The following is a 17,100-nucleotide window of genomic DNA, read 5'->3' as shown; positions in this document are numbered from 1 at the left end:
TATTAGAATATTCTGGTAGATGATATAAACTGAATTAAAGCTTTGAGAAAAACCTGAATTAATTACTTACGTTTATGATTGCAGTATAAGTGAATCAGTGAATCATTAAAACATTTTTCACTGTAACAGAAGAATAGTTATTACATTTCAAAATTTTGAACTAGGCGTAGATGCATACAAGTTTTAAAAGTAAAACACATTCATCTTAATCTTTTTTCTTATAGAAATGATTACATTTTGTAAATGCTTCCACAATGCAATAAAACCGACATGATCAAACTCATTTATTCTATAAAAATATTCTTGAAAGTCAAAACAACTGATCAAGATACTAGGGCCTTTGCATCACCATATTTTTCTACCACCAAACCTTTCCATCACCATGTCTTTCCATCACCAAGTCTTTTTCATCACCAAAGTCTCTCCATCATTAGGGCCATTCCATCACCTTCCTCCCTCTCTCAATAAAACTTGTTCCCTAGCCATGGAAATTCCTGAGCTGTCAATTCTTTGGAAAAGACATAAATTCCCTCCACCCATCAATAAGAGGGTAATCAACAGTATCAAAATCTGCAGAGAAGTAAATAGGATAAAAATTGATAAAAAGCCAGTAGATTTAGATATTAAGAGGTCACTAGTAACTTTGGAGAGAATAGGCATCAATTGAATAATTAGGTCAAGAGCCAGACTTCAGAGAACTAAGAAAAGAATGAGAGGAAAAGAAGTAGAAGAACCAGTTGTAAATGACTTTCTTAAAGAGGTTAGCCATGAAAGAGAGGAGAGTTAAAGGATGACAGCAATCAGGATAGGATGATCAAGTAAGGTTTAGGGTTTTTTTCAGCATATGGGTGTTGTGTGTAGGCTAGGAAAATATTTATAGATGGAGAGAGATTGAAGATTAGTGAGAGAATAAAGATTAGGCAGATGGGGCAATCTGATGAGAAGATAGGAAGGAATGGGATCACATGAGCGTGAAGTAAGGAGACAGATATGGGGTGAGGAGGCATCTGAGTGATCTGGGATAATAAAGATAAGGGGTTATTCTGGAGGGATGGGGTGCCATGGGAAGTGTGAGGAGGGATGAAAAGTTTTAGAGTAGGAAACAGTCAAAATAGAGGAGTAGAAAGAAGCAGTATAGTGGACTTCCACCACTCCTTAACCCCCACAAACTTCTCAGTGTAGATCTAGAAAGTGCACTAGATCTAATCCTGATGGGAAATCCAAGACAAAGCCACAGCGAGTCATTATTCTAGTTCATGTATACATAGAGAGACAGAGTAGTCTGTAGACACTGGGGGTGAGGTCTAGCCAGAAGCATCTGTGAGAAGTATTCCAGGATACTGAGAGAGAGTCTGAGCCTGGGTGCAGGAAGTGGTCCATAACCCATATCAAAGTGCCCTCAGATCTATCCTTTGGTACCCTGACTATAAAAGTACCAAACGACAGCTTTGTTGCCAGTTCCAGGTCATTGATCCAGGGTGGAATGACAAGGGGGTGTCTGTGGGATGGCCACAGGTCACCTCTTTGAATTCTGCCTCTAGGTGGTGTTCCTGAGTAAGGAGCACCCAAGCTATGTGCTAAGAGACAGGTTCAGAAAGAAGGAGTAGTGTATCTCTGAAGCCTATAGAGGAATAACCAGGCAAGAATTTCTTTTACTCTGAAATAAGGAAAGAAAAGATTTGGAATAGCTGTTGGGTTGAATGGGATGATGAATTCATTATTAAGGTATAAAATAATTGCCTTGGTAACAGCCCAATAAAATTTATATTACATAAATCTCTAGTGGACTTAGTATAGTTTCATGTTTTTCCTCTAACTCTGTTCAGTATTATAAGAACAGGATCAAAGGTAGCAGATGATGGGAAAATTCAAGGTTGAGAGTTGGCAGGGCATGATCCTTTGTAGAACAAGTCATTGAGAGACTCAAGAGAAGAAGGCAGTTGAATTGGTTTACTAAAGGATCAAGATGGAAAAAGGAGAGTGTAGCTAGTGCAAAGGTGATGATCGAAGAAAGAAATGATGTGCACAGTAGTCACTGGAGGTCATAGTGAGTATGAAGAACAAGGTTGCGATTTGAAAGACAGAGGGAAAGATGGAATGATAAAAGATTATAATCAGATAAATGATTTTCAGAGTTCATGAAGATGGAAGCAGAACATTTGTGGGTGATGACAAGATCAAGGGCCCAACTGTGTGTGGTTGAGAAAGAGTGGAAAAGTAGGTAACTGGAAATGAATAAACTGTGGAAATGGGAAGTTAGAATTATTGATGGAATATACGTATGTATCTTGAGCTTACTAATATAGGGGCAGGATTTGAGGAGAAAGGAAAGACTGAGCCAGATGCTAAACTCATTGAGGAAGAAGGGTGGGGGAAGACCAGACACAAAGTAAGGACCTGCAATTCATTGAGAAGCTGGCATGAGAAAATCTTCTGGAACACTTATAAAGCACTTTGTAGAGACAAAAGACAAATGCTTAAGGCCAGAAGAGTGAAGTTTGGATCAAGGCTGATATAGTGCATCCTGGGAAGACTCAGAAAGGAGGGCACAGTCAGGAGAGCTGGAGGGGGCGGTGATGAAGGAGCAAAGGCAAAAGGGACAGGTGGGGAAGCTTAATTCAGGGCTCTCCAGGAAGTCCCAAGGTCCAAAGTCAGAAGCCAAAGTGTAGTGGAGGGAGACAAAGAGTTATCACAGGCATCCATTATCTGCATTAGGCTGAAGTAGCACACTCTGGGGAATTGTAGAGGCGAAGACAGTTTCAGTGATTTAAGTTTGTGTGTATATATGTATTTCTGTAGAAAAGTCTTTAAAGCAGAGACCTAGAGTGGTAAAATGAGCAGATCTACCAGCTGGTTGAGGATTAGATTTATACTGTTAATATATTTTTATTACTGTATTTATTGAATTCCATGGTATAGCTCTTAGCATATAGTATGAGATTAATAAATATTTGACAATGGGTTGGTTGAGACCATCAAGCAGGGCCAATGACTCATTACTCTGAGTTGGAAAAGTGACTAGATCTAACAAGAGTAATTTGAATAGTTATTAGATCCTTTGGGTGTCAATTCTGCAGAAAATGGGAAACTCACCTTGGAACATAGTTTTATGAGCTAGTAAGTCTGAGAGGAGAAAATTTGCTTTCACTGACCCAGATCATGAGAATTAAGGACAAAACTGTATAAGTAGAAGAGGTGATTTATTCATCGACTGAAGTTAGGGATTAGAGAACTGGAGAACTGCATTATGAAAGTCTCTGCCTAGGCACCAGCTTCTCATCTGCCATATTTTGGAGCAGAGAAGTATATTTTACAAAATTGCAAATGGTGGACCTAAATAGCCATTTCCATTGTGTTGGTAGTGAACTAGTTTAACATGAAAACCAAGACTAAGAAAAAGATAATCTGCATCAGGGAGTTTAAGGTAATGAGTGTTTGGATTAAACTGTAAGAAAGAACCATTTAAACTGTGACCTATTATCTTTTTAAAATCTGATCCTGTACCTCTCTTACCAAACACTTCCAATTTTATGTTCATCTACAGTAACCACCTTTCAAAATCACCTAGGAGTGATTTTTAATGATTAAGAGAATGATAGCTGCAAAGAAAAACTGTGTTCCTTTTCCTGCTGTTGAGTCTGAACTTGAGGAAAATTCAGACAGTTAAGAGGAATGGTGATAGCTTAAAACCTAAAAGGAGCTCCAAAGAGGTAAAATTTTCACATAGAGTTGGGAAAAAGTAATGATTTAAGGTATAAAAGATTACCAGATACCAAAGTTTTCCCAGACATATGATGCTTCTGCAGTATGGCCCTCAGGAGGCCCCAAACTTTGGAGGCAGGAAAAGCTTATTATTAGAGAGCCGAAGGATAACTTGTAGTCATTTGGAGTCTCATCCATCCTAAATTAAGAACATCACTACCATCATCTGATTTTAGATTTGGATGTACTCTTGGCTTTAACTTGAAAATTTGTACCCTCTTCCCTGCAAGGGTGGCTGAGAGAGGAAGACCCTGGATATCCTGGCCAAAAAAAGGTCTTTTGTCTTAGAATTTCTCCTTTGACATTCTGCCACCCTGACTAAGGACTTCATCACTTCACATTTGGGCTTTGGTAATAATTTGCCAATTGATCTCCCTGCCTTAAGTTTCATCCCACTTCATTCCATTTTCCACTCAGCTGTCAAATTGATTTTCCTAAAATATGAGTCTGTGCATGTCATGTCCCCCTACTCAACTAACCAGTGGCTCCCTATCACTTCCAGGAGCAAAGATAAAATGCCTGTTTGGCATTTCAAATTCCTTCACCACCTATCTCCCTCCTACCTTTCCAGACTTCTTTCACTTTACACTCTTCTAGTACTCAGTGGTCCAGTGACACTGGCCTTCTTGCTGGTCTTTTCGTTAGATATCATCTTCAGGCTCTAGGCATTTACTCCATGACTGGAATTCTGTCTCTTCACATTTATATCTCTTGGATTCCTTCAAGTCATTCCTTAATTCTAATGTCTTCTCTCTCAGATAATAGATGACATTCTGTTTATTGTATAATTTGATTGCAAATGTTTTTTTTTTCATGTTGCCTCATCCATTAGACTATGGGTACAAATCCTGATTAGAGGAACTCCTTTGCCTCTTTCTGAATTTCCAGCAATTAGCACAGTATCTAGCACATAAAGAGCATTTAAATGCTTGTTGACTGACAGACTCTGAATTATGGCCACAGTAGCTGGGTTCTACCACCTTTACTCCCAGGGGGTTGGGGTGAAGGGCTCTACAGCTGCACCTAGCTTACTTTCACCTGAGATGGGAGAGTTGTAAGGAGTGGGGACAGTGTATAGCCTCTGGGAGTATCATTCACCCTCTGTGACAGACCCTTGCATCTTGCCTGAGCCACTTGGAAACCTGTTCACTTGCTGACAGCAATACTCTGACCTTGACACAACAATTGGGAGGCTTGCCCACCCCACTGATGCAGACTTGATACCACATACAGTAGTTATTCTTACTAGCAGTTATTCTTACCACCTCAAATTATGCCCAGGAAGACTTCAGTCCTTTCAGAGCAGCTTAAAATCCTGCTCATCCCAGGGGAGAACTAATCCAAGAAACCTTCTCAGTAGAACTGAGTCATACTCACCCACTAATAGGGACCCTACAATGAACTCAAGAAAGAAATGAGCATTTCAACAATATCCCTCTAAGCCCTATTCCTCTCCCATCTACCACTTAGAAAATTGCCCAACTGCTTATAAGGATTCCTACACTCTACTACTCCAGGTAGTTGGTCATTAGGATCTCATTTTGCAGTAGCATCTTTCTGAACCTCAGTGATCCTGATCCGAAACCAACCAATCTCCAACCATGGATGAGGAAAGAGTAGATTGGATGAGGAAAGAGTAGATTGGATTGCATTTGAGAAATTATGCAGCTTTTTTCACAATCCAAACTTCTCCTTGGTACAAGGATAGCTTTTTAATACTAGTGTTCTCTTAGTATAAGTAGACAGAAATATATTACCAGCAATGATTTTTTATCATTAGAAAATATATAGTTAGAAAAGGTGATAGAATAGATATGGAGCAGGAGTCAGGGATAACAGACATACAACCCCAAATGCTACACACTGATACTCATGAAATATAAAAATATATAGAGAAAGCTCTAATATATATATATATATATGTATATATATATATTTGTATTGATGTATTTATATAAGGACATAGTCCCAATTCACAAAGTATAAGAAAGTGTGGATGGTTAGATAGCACTGGAATGAGTACACACATTAATGAAATGTTTTATTCATTCTTTTAATGATATTTAACTACTTATTCTTAATAAATTCTGCTCTATTTATCCCAGATCTCATTATCTTCATTTAGGACAAATTTGTATCTCAATTTGAGGTAATGAACACATTTCTATAACTTACCTGGGCATCATGATTACACTGCCATTAGAACTGATACTTAATTTGACAAATGGTCCACCACCAGATGAAAAAAATTGTGATGATGTATTCACATTCCTGTAAAAAGCAAAATGCATAATCTGTTCATAAATTAATTTCCTCGAATGGTGAATGAACATTGACCAAGAAGTACCTCTGGCTCAATGAATAGAGTGCTCGCTTAGAGCTAGAAGGACCTGGGTTTAAATCTGGCCTCAGACACTTTTTATATGTGTGACTCTGAGCAAGTCACTTAACTCCAGTCATCTGGCCCTTATCAATCTTCTGCCTTGGAATCAACCCTAGCATCAATTCCAAGTTGGAAAGTAAAGATAAAAAAATAAAAAAGAAAGCTTTGATAATAAAAATGATTTTTCATCCAAGAGAAAGTATTTAATATTTTACACACTATTTTTTAATTTCTTGAATAAAATCTATTCCAATAACTCATCAGAACATGGAGTTGACCCTAGGTTTTCAAAGACTATGCCAGTTCCTACTACAAAAAATATTTTTGAATATATATTTAGTGTAGTAATGAATTGTGTGATAGCATAGCTAAAGGACTTCAGAGAACTCTCTCACCAACAGTATGAATCCTAAAAAATGGTTCTTTTCCTTTTCTTCTTTTTACTTCTTTTTCTCTTCTCTCCTTTTTTTCTTTCCTTTCTTTTCTTGTCTTTTGCCACAATAATTCATTACATGGTTTTATAATGATGGAGAATGGAGAAGTTGGACTGTTCACACAGATGAGAATACACAAAAGATCTTGAAATATTCAGCTACTTTTAGAGTTGAAATCTATAGAAAGGGTCTGAGTTTTTCAGTGTACTAATGGTCTGTGCATGTAGTCCTTAACACTGATGGATATGTTGGCAGTTCTACATTGATCACCTTTATGGTGTAATGACAAGTCTAATATCATGAAAACCAAATTTTGATTGTTTCATTTCTGAGTGTTTCAGTAGCAGTGGTCTATAGAAGCTATTTCCAGATTTCCAACTTGCAAGAGTTAATTCCTTTGATGTTGGCTGTGGGTGCTGACCTGGTAGTAGTGCCCTTGGATTAGGGGGCTGCTACTGTTCCCAGGGAAAATGAATTCATTTTCCTGAGCTTTCTCCATTGGTTGCTGAGGGAGGGTAATGGTTGAGGTGTTTTGACCTACTATGACATGCTTTCTCTTCCTCAGAGTGCTTTGCTGCTTCTGGTAGGCACTTCTTCCCATCTGGCAACAGGACCCTAATTCCTCCTCACTGCCTTTACTTAAGATTTAGTTTCTATGTTCTTAATCTCTAATATGCTATCTCCAGACTGATTAATTTAATTATAATTATGTAAAGGCAAGATCATTGTCCCATACCCTGGCATTAGCTAACTGACACCTTTTGGTAGAGCCATATTGTGGAGCTCTGTTGAGAGCTCTTCCATTCCCCCTCAGAGGAAGATATCTTCTCATTTTTATGTAAAATGTATAGGGCGGAGAAGTGATTTGATTGAAGTAATTATAAGTACTATAACTTGACTTTTTAAAAAAAGATCTAACTGGATTCAAATCAATTTTTATTTCTGAATAATCAAACAAGTAAGCATTTATTAAGTACTTACTATATGTCAGGCTCTATGCTAGTCATTGAGAATATGAAGACAAAAATGAAAGTTTCAACCCTAAAGGAACTTACATTTTATGTTAGGAGACAATAATTATGAATATAAGTAGATATGAAACAAATACAAGTAATTTTCAGGCGTGGGGAAAGAAGGATTTGAGAAAGTATTTTAAAGGTATGCTTGAGTCAAGCTTTGAAAAAACCTAGAGATTTTTGAAAGGCAAGGAGTACATTCCAGGTGAAGAGTTTAACTTGGATTTATTTTGTTTCTTTTTATGTTATTTAATATAAAACTAATTCATTTTATATAATCCTTTAAGTAGTATATGTAACTAGAAAGTTAGAAATGCTAGTCCCGGATGTTAATTTAACAGTGATAGATAAGGAATAAGGTAGGTTATTAGCTTAACTTCTGTTGTAAAACTTCTTATGTGAAGTACACACCTTTCTTTACTATCTTCTGATTCTGAATGAAGATAACAGAAGTAATCATAAAGCCAATTGTAAAAGTAGGATTAGTGTTTGCTTTTTTAGGAATGTATGTCATTAATAGGGTCCTCAGATTTTATGACTCAGAGAAACAACTTTTTATGTCTTTAAGTTCCTTCTTGTGTGTTATTGTCTGTTATAATATCAATGTCTTTCCCTAAAGTATTATGACCTTGTACTAGAATTTATCAACTATTAGCTAATATATTTTGAGTATGTGGATTTTGTTAATCAAGGATTTGTACCAACTGTCAAAATCTTACAAAAACAACTGTGAATATCCACAGGAAGTCTTTTCATCCAGACTGGGAAGGTGATGGACCATACACAAAGAAGTCAATTTTTTTACCTCAGAATTATGGCCCAGAGATTTCTTTATTTCTTACACAGTCTTTCTTGATCCACAACCTAGGAGAGTGTCTTGAACACACAGTAGTTATTTTAAATGTCAAGTTTCCTGCTAGTAGATCTTTCTGTAAAGATTTGTAGTTTAATTTTCTGTCATAGTAAAAGCCAGGAAGAAAATATGTACTTTAAAAGAGTGACAAGTCTCAAACGTCTAGAAGCAGACAGGTTTAAATAAGAATTCTGTCCATTTACCTGGATATTACAGTTATATTCACACTGACATTCAAAGAAAGGAAGAATTTCAATTCTTGGATGAAGATACAGGCTGTGATTTTATCCTAATACGGTTTACCGTTCCTAGTTAAAAGATTAAGAACCCAAAAGGAAAGGCCAAGAATAGACTTGTTCCTAGGAGGACAGTAATATTGCACTGATAAAAGAAAGAAATAGGATAGATAGAATAGGAATAGGAAAGAATAAAGATATTGTTTTCTTTCATAGTACCCCTTGAATTACCACCACACAAATTGAGACTTGGAAATAGCAAATCATTTAATAGCATATCTAAAATGAAAATGCCAGGGCACTTTCTTTTAAGAAAGCAGGGGTTCTCAACTTGGACCCTATAATTATTGTTTTTGCTATTTAGATAACTATATTCCAATACAATTAGTTTCCTTTTGAAATCCTAATTTTTATTGTATGCATTTAAATTATTCTCAAAAGGAATCCATAGTCTTTCCCAAACCATTAAAGGAGTACATGATACAAAATTTGTTAAGGACTTACATTTTTGAGAAATTAAGAAGAAAAGAAAATTATGCATGTATAATATTTAGATGACAGATTGCAAGTTGAACATTGATGTCTTAAATTCAGGGCAATCGTAACAGTCATATTTTATATTGTGTAGTATGTTACAGTTTTCACATACTTAATTTTATCCTTAATAAGCCAAAGAAATAGTGAGGGCAAATATTTTAAACTTCTCAAATCCAAATGTGGTTATCAGTAACAGCAGCAAATAATTTTACTTACCCTAATCCTAATAAGTGGCAAACATCATTTGAAAGTTGGTCATTCCAGTTATCTGCACAAGCTGTATGCCATACATTCTGAATCCTGAACTGTACCAAGCCATTGACACTTAGTGTGCCATTGAATAGCTGAACTAAAGAAAAATAGACACACTCTCATAATGGCAGTAAATAATGTCCCCCATACTAAAAGCAGGACAGGTAAAAGCATGTATAAATTATTGCTTGGCTATTTGAACTGAGCATGTGATTGAGCTGGATGTAGCAAACAAAAACCTGGGGCTTTAATTCTTTAGATATAATTCTATTTTTTAATTTTATTTTTATCTTGAGTATTTTCCCATAGTTACATGTTTCATGTTCTTTCCCTCTGCCCAAACCCCATTTACCCCCCCCCCAGGCCAATGCACAATTTCACTGGGTTTTACATGTATTTAGATACAATTCTAAAAATGAAATGGGACAGAGAAAACTCATAGTGCCCGAGGTCAGTATATCTAAGTCATCTGAAACAAGTATCTATAAAACTGATAAACAAACATTATTAAATGACACATAGAGAATCTTAATCTCTAAATGGGGCAAAACTGAAATTCAGGGATATCTGTAAGCATTTCCACAAAAGTTTAGCCTTCCTTAATGATTATCTTTAATCCCAGGAACTCTGGCTTTTGCTCTTCACCCTAAACTTCTCTGGGTCCTTTCTTAATTGAGGCTTTCTGCCTCAACAAATTATCTTGTATTTAAGATAACAAACTCTAGCAAGAGGCTGGCTGACAACAAAAAGCCCTGGGATTCGTAATTCTTACAGTTTGGAAACTAATGCTTCATCACGGTGGCAATATTCCTTTAGGGGCTATGTCTAGAGTTGAGGAGAAGAGTGAGGAGGTGGAGGACATTCCAGAACAGCAAGGCAATCATGGCAACAGCTTCTATTTACCATATGCGCAGTTCCCTTCTTTAAAAGGACTTTTAAAAGGACAAGCTGGGAGATATGTGACAACATGTTTTCATGATGGATGCTTGCTTCAAAGAATTCATTTGCCAGATTTAATATCATTTCTCATAACCATATATGGTTAATTCTTTCCTTATGTTGCCTAGGGGCAGTGACTTGAGGGTACAATGAGAGCCACATGGGAGAGAGAAACTTTTACATGTCTGCAAGCTTAAACACCTGGTGCAAACACCATGCCTTCTAACTGCAGGTGTCCCTCAGGGGTCTCTCTTGTCTCTCTTCTCTTGCTTCACTTGATGTCATGAGCTCCCATGGATGTAATGATCATCTTTATGTTGTGACTTTCAAATCTGACAGCCTTTCTCTTGATCTCCAATCTCACATTTCCAACTACTTTTCAGACATCTCAAATTAAATGTCTAGGAGATATCTTAAAAAGTATATCCCAAACATAACTTGATATCTTTCCCCTCTTGTTACTGTCCAAAGTACTAGCATCTTTTCAGTCCTTCAAGCTCACAACCTAGTAGTCATCCTGGATTCTTTATTATCTTTTGTCCTGCATATCCAATCTATTGCCAAGACTTGCTGATTTCATCTTTGCAATATTTTTCAGTTTTCTCCCTTTTCCCTTTTCTTCTCTGACACTGCTGCTGCTCACACCTGGACTGCCACTGTCTATGGAGTCTGGATCTGCAGAATCTGCAGAGTCTGGCCTCCCCACTCCCATCTAACTTCTATTTAGTTGCCAAAGTGACTTTCCTAAAATTCAGGTCTGTTATGCTTCTATTCAGCCAGCTCCAGGGGTTCTCTGTTGTCTCTATGTGCAAATACACAACCTTATGACATTCAAAGCCCTTCATAACCTAGTTCCCTCATACTTTTCTAGTCTTCTTACACCTCACTCCTCACAACTGCTTTCAGATTCAGTGACATCAACTTCCTTGCTGTTCCATAAACAAAACACTCTATCTCTTGGATCTGGGCTTTTTCTTTGGCTGTCCTCCATGCTTGGAATGCTCTCCCTCCCCATCTCTGTCTGTTACTTTTCTTGGCTTTCTTTATGTCTCAATTAAAATGCTATCTTCAATAAGAAGTGATTCCCAACACATCTTAATCATCATGGTTTCCCTCTGTTATTTCCTATTTATCCTGTATATACATATTTGTTTGTTGTCTCTCCCATTAGACCGTAAGCTCCTTGAGGACAGGGACTGCTTTCACCCCTTTCCCTTTCCCTAGAGTTCATAAGGCACAGTGCTTGGCACATATTAGATGCTTAATAAATACTTCTCTAACAGTGAGAATCTGGCAAAATCATTTAACTTCTCTGGGTTTCAGAGACCTCATGTTATATATACATATAAGAAATCTCTATATCTATATCTATATCTATATACATATATTCTACCTCAAAATCAAAAGATAAAAAGGACAACTTGAAGAAGCCCTAGGAATCAAATGACAAGGCAATGAACGGAAAGGAGAGAACACCATTCTGTAGCTGTCTCTTATTATAGATATTTTTTTTTTTGCTATACATTTATATCAGTAGTTCCCAAATTTTTTTGGCCTACCACCCCCTTTCCAGAAAAAAATATTACTTAGCCCCCTGGAAATTAATTTTTTAAAAATTGTAATAGCAATTAATATGAAAGATAAATGTACCTGTGGCCATCATCGCTACCCTGGATCGCTGCAGTACCCACAAGGGGGTGGTAGTGCCCTCTTTGGGAATCACCAATTTATATAATGTATATGCTTATATGTATGCTATACATATATATATATATGTACATATATATATAAGAATTACAGATTCTTATAAAATGCTTTCCTTCCCCTCACCCAAATAAAAATACATACCACAATTTGTTTCATCTGAACCATCAATGCAATGTTGATAATTATCACAAAGATTAACCAATGGAATGCAGTCTCCATTCACACACTGAAATTCATTTTGTTTACAGGGTTCTATGAGAAAAAATTAGTTGATAATTTTATCTTAAAACTATATAGGAAAAATATTAAAAAAATACTTTTGTAATTTTAAAATCAGAACTTTGCTATAGAAGACAGTCTTGGATCAATGATGGATATGGACTGAACCAATATAATGATTTGAAAGAGTCATGAAGTAAATTTCTTTTTTTTTTTTTAAAACAACCCCTTACCTTCTGTGTTGGAGCCAATATGGCTTCAAGGCAGAAGAATGGTAAGGGCTAGGCAATGGGGGGGTCAAGTGATTTGCCCTGGGTCACACAACTGGGAAGCATCTGAGGCCAAATTTGAACCTAGGACCTCCCGTCTCTAGACCTGGCTCTCAATCCACTGAGCCACCCAGCTGCCCACCATGAAGTAAATTTCTGAAAGAATATAACTGGCTATTTTTTGGTATCAATCATTTTGCTATACATTTTGTTATAAACTGTAAAACCAAACCTTCATTATCTCTTCTTCTCCTTGCAACTATACAAAAAGTCTTTGTTGCTAAATGTTGATGTTTATAGAACCTGGAGAATTTCAGGGATTCTCCCTTGTTTGGCCTGATGAGCAGTCCTCTTTGACTTAGAGAAACTACTATACTTAGCTATAGTAAGTAGATAACTCTTATCTATTGCTTAAAGCAAAAGACTATGTTTTCTTTTTAACAAGTACTCTTTTTTTTCTTTGAATGATTCTTTTCTTTGTTTCATATAACATATAAATATTGCTTGCTAAATTTTGAAGTGAACATTTTCCATCAATTATTGTGTGTAAAAATTGATTAATGAATGAATTGATAAATAAAATAAAATGACTCATTTTGGTTTACTGGTTGTTAGCTAGTGACAGTTCTGGCAACTTTGAATGGGACTAGATAATCCAAATCCTGCAGATCCCCATCTCTAAGATATTTCCAAGCATGTATTGATGAGTAACCAATAACCTTCTAGAGAGAGACCTTGGAGAACTGATAAAAATAACAGCCCAGGACTTTTCAGCTCTAAATTGAGAGATATCCAGAAACAATTTTTGTGTTTTTTTGTTCTATAATGTCTATCCATCTTTTACATTTGAAAAATTTATTCAATATCAGCTGTTGTCCAGAACTGAGGCATAAATAAATCAAGCAGCTTTGATTTAGTTTTGTCTGAAATTATGATTGCTACTCCTGCTTTTTTTTAAAATCTCAGTTGAAGCCCAATAGATTCTGCTCCATCCCCTTACCTTTACTCTGTGTGTGTGTCTACCTGCCTCAAATGTGTTTCTTGTAAACATCATATCATAAGATTCTGGTCTTTAATCCACTCAGCTGTCCACTCCTGTTTTATGACTGAGTTCACCCCATTTACATTCACAGATTTGATTACCATTTATGTAATCAGGCAGCTTTGAAAACAAGGAATTGACTAAGAAACCTCATGTTCTAATGGAAAGACCTCCTTTAATTCTGGGTGAATATCTGAGTTTTACCTCTCCCACTCCTCAAACTATGTGCTCTTTCTCCTTACCTCTTACAGGTTTATAAACAAGAGATTTGTCTTTTCGATTTATCTATCTGTCATTTGTGTTCATTGAATCTTCTGATTAAACTCCTAGTCTAAAGTTTCAGTTAAATTTCTAATCTAGTTTGGTGCTAGGTACAATACCAGGAAAACCTTAGGAAAACTATTCTTGGGTTGGCAAAAGCAGAGGAAACTATGATCAAAGTATAAGTGGTTATAAGTGAGTTTGGGAGAAAAGAAAGGCTGGTTCTGCTGACAATTTAAAAAGTCAAGGGGATCTCTAAAAATTAATGCTATTAAGCTGATATAAGCTTTAATTCTGCCATGAAGAGTCCATCCTCATATGGGATCCAGAATTTCTGTTCCAGAACAGTGTCCTCTCAGGTCCAGTTTCACTAATGGGGGAAAAAAATCCCAGGCAGGGCTGATTCTAAATCTGTATTTGTTGAGCTCTGTCAAACTAAATGTCACTATATACTTACCCTATTGAGCACTCTATATACACTCTTAATGAACAGCCCTGACCAATATTTGGTACTTTTGTTTCTGAAACTTTATACATTTTAAAGGGTAAAATAGAAGTAAAATTACTGAAACAATTGAGTTCATTTGGATAGACCTTGGAGAGTATTAATTTACCAATGAAACTTAAAAAAAAGTCTTTATGAGTCACAATGTAAAGAAAAATCCACCCCATGCTGAGGTTTCTCTAGGGCCTGAGTGCTGGTGCTATTTGTCACACTGTCCATCTAATCCCACTACTAGCCGCAGACACTTCTGATTTGGGAATGCTGGCCACTCATGAGTATCTTATACCTTTATGAGACAAAAGCATTGTTCTTCATAATCTTGCCCTTGAGTGGTAAGAAAAACCCCTCTATGAAATTTGCTGTTAACTTTTGTCTTTAATGAGGAAGATAAGAAGATAGAAAGAGAAAAAAAGATAAAAACCCTAAGGTAGAAATGACAACAGATACAACTTTTAGCTGCCTCACAGCAAGATTCTATCTTAGTCCAGGACCTTGGCAGAAGAAATGACTTTTTCATTTCAGGTACCTGGCCACTTCTGTTAAACTGTTTCCTTCACAATATCCTTTCACTAGAATATAAGGAAAAGAATGAGAACTTTTCTATCAAGAAGGAAAACAATTTGAAAGCTTTCAAAAAGATATGGTCTCATTTCTGTCTTCCTAATTCTGGCCAAGATGAGATTGCTGAGATAAAGATAGATAAAAGAGAAGGAAATTGTTCTCTCCATTTGCAGAAATCTATGGCACCATAAACTATTTGTGGAGTACATTCATGAAGCCTTCCCTTAAGATCAGAGATGAAGCCAGAATGTCTATTTTCACCACTATTATACAATATTGTACTAGAAATACTAGCTATAGCAGTAACATAAGAAAAAGAAATTGAAGGAATAAGAATAGGCAATGAGAAAACAAAACTATCACACTTTACAGATGATATGACTTTAGAGAAACTTCAAGAATCTACTAAAAAACTAGTTGAATCAATGAAAAACTTTAGCAGAGTTTTGGGATATAAAATAATCTCTCATAAATCATTTCTAAATCAGCATTTCTATATATCGCCAAAAAATCTATACAGAGACAAAAAGGGAAATTTCATTTAAAATAACTGCAGTCTGTATAAAATACCTGAGAAGCTACCTGCCAAGACAAACCCAGGAAATATAAGAAACACAATTACAAACCATTTTTCACATAATAAATACAGATCCAAACAACTGGAGAAATATTAATGGCTCATGGGTAGATTGAACCAATATAAAAATGATAATTATACCTTCATTATTTACTTATTAAATGCCATTCCAATCAAACTGCCAAAGAATTGTTTTGTAGATCTAGAAAAAGATAACAACAAAATTCATCTGGAAGAACAAAAGGTCAAGAATATGAAGAGAATAAATTTTTTTAAATGTGAAAGAAAGTGGCCTGCTGGTACCAGATTTCAACTTCTATTACAAAGTGGTAATCATTATAAAAAGCTGGCACTGACAGAAGATCATGGGAAGTAAAATGGATAGTTTTAATTACATGAAATTTTAAAACATTTTCACAGATGAAATAAATATAGCAAAACTAGAAGGAAAGCCAGAAACTGGGATAATTCTTTAATAGTAAGTTGCTTTGAGAAAAATTTTATTATCAAATATATAAAGAACAGAGTCAAATATAAAAAATAAGAGCTATTCTCCAATCGATAAATGGTCAAAGGATATGAAGTTTTTAGAAGAAGAAATTAAAGCTATCATTAGGCATATGAAAAATACTTGAAATCACTGTTGATTAGAGAAATACAAATTAAAATATCTCTATATTACCATCTCACAGCTATCCGACTGCCTAATATGGTAGAAAAGGAAAATGTAAATAATGGAGAGATTATGAAAAAGGATAGATAGCTATGCAATGTTATAGTAGTTGTGAATTGATCCAGTCATTCTGGAGAACAATTTGGAACCATACCCAAAGGACTATGCATATTCTTTGATCACTACTAGGTCTATATTCTAAAAGGGGGAAAGAGCTCTATTTACAAAGATATTGGGGGCAGCTGGGTAGCTCATTGGATTGAGAGCTAAGCCTAGAGACAGTAGGTCCTGGGTTCAAATCTAACCTCGGACACTTATCGGCTGTGTGACCCTGGGCAAGTCACTTAACCCCCTTTGCCTAACCCTTACCACTCTTCTGTCTTGGAACCAATATACAGTAAGGGTTTAAAAAATACAAAGATATTTATATCAGCTTTTTTTTAATGGCAAAGAATTGGAAATTGAGGTCATGCTCATCAGTTTGGGAATCACTTTGGGCTAAACAAGTTGTGGTACATGATTATGATGAAATATTATTATACTATAAGAAATAAGGACAATAGTTTCAGAAAAATCTGGAAAGACCTATTATGAACAGATGAATATAAATAATTTTACACAGTAACAGCAATATTGAAATGATGATCAACTGTGCAAAACTTAGCTACAATGATCCAAGACAATTCCAAAGGACTAATGATGAAAAATGTTATCTATTCTAGAGAGAAAATTGAATAATTTTGAATGCAAATTGAAGTCTTTTTTCCCACCTTATTTTTATTGCTTTTTTGGGCAACATGGCTAATGTGGAAATATGTTTTGTATGATTTCATATGTATAATTGATATTATATTGGTTGTCTTCTCAGTGGAGA

At 35.8% G+C, this 17,100-nt stretch overlaps 1 protein-coding gene across 1 annotated transcript in view; it reads right to left on the bottom strand.

Moving 5' to 3' along the window:
* Positions 1-17,100, bottom strand: part of TMPRSS15 (transmembrane serine protease 15) — a 153,136-nt gene that overhangs the window by 16,619 nt on the left and 119,417 nt on the right. Inside the window, exons 18-21 of the mRNA XM_044666902.1 lie at positions 12,261-12,371; positions 9,438-9,570; positions 5,938-6,033; positions 71-120 (exon numbers count right to left, since the gene is read on the bottom strand). Coding sequence (XP_044522837.1) covers positions 71-120; positions 5,938-6,033; positions 9,438-9,570; positions 12,261-12,371 — 390 coding nt within the window. The remainder of the gene's footprint in view (positions 1-70; positions 121-5,937; positions 6,034-9,437; positions 9,571-12,260; positions 12,372-17,100) is intronic.

This window comes from Gracilinanus agilis, chromosome 3 (assembly GCF_016433145.1).
Source record: "Gracilinanus agilis isolate LMUSP501 chromosome 3, AgileGrace, whole genome shotgun sequence".
NCBI classification, from domain to species: domain Eukaryota; kingdom Metazoa; phylum Chordata; class Mammalia; order Didelphimorphia; family Didelphidae; genus Gracilinanus; species Gracilinanus agilis.
This window is presented reverse-complemented; position numbering and strand designations above follow the sequence as displayed.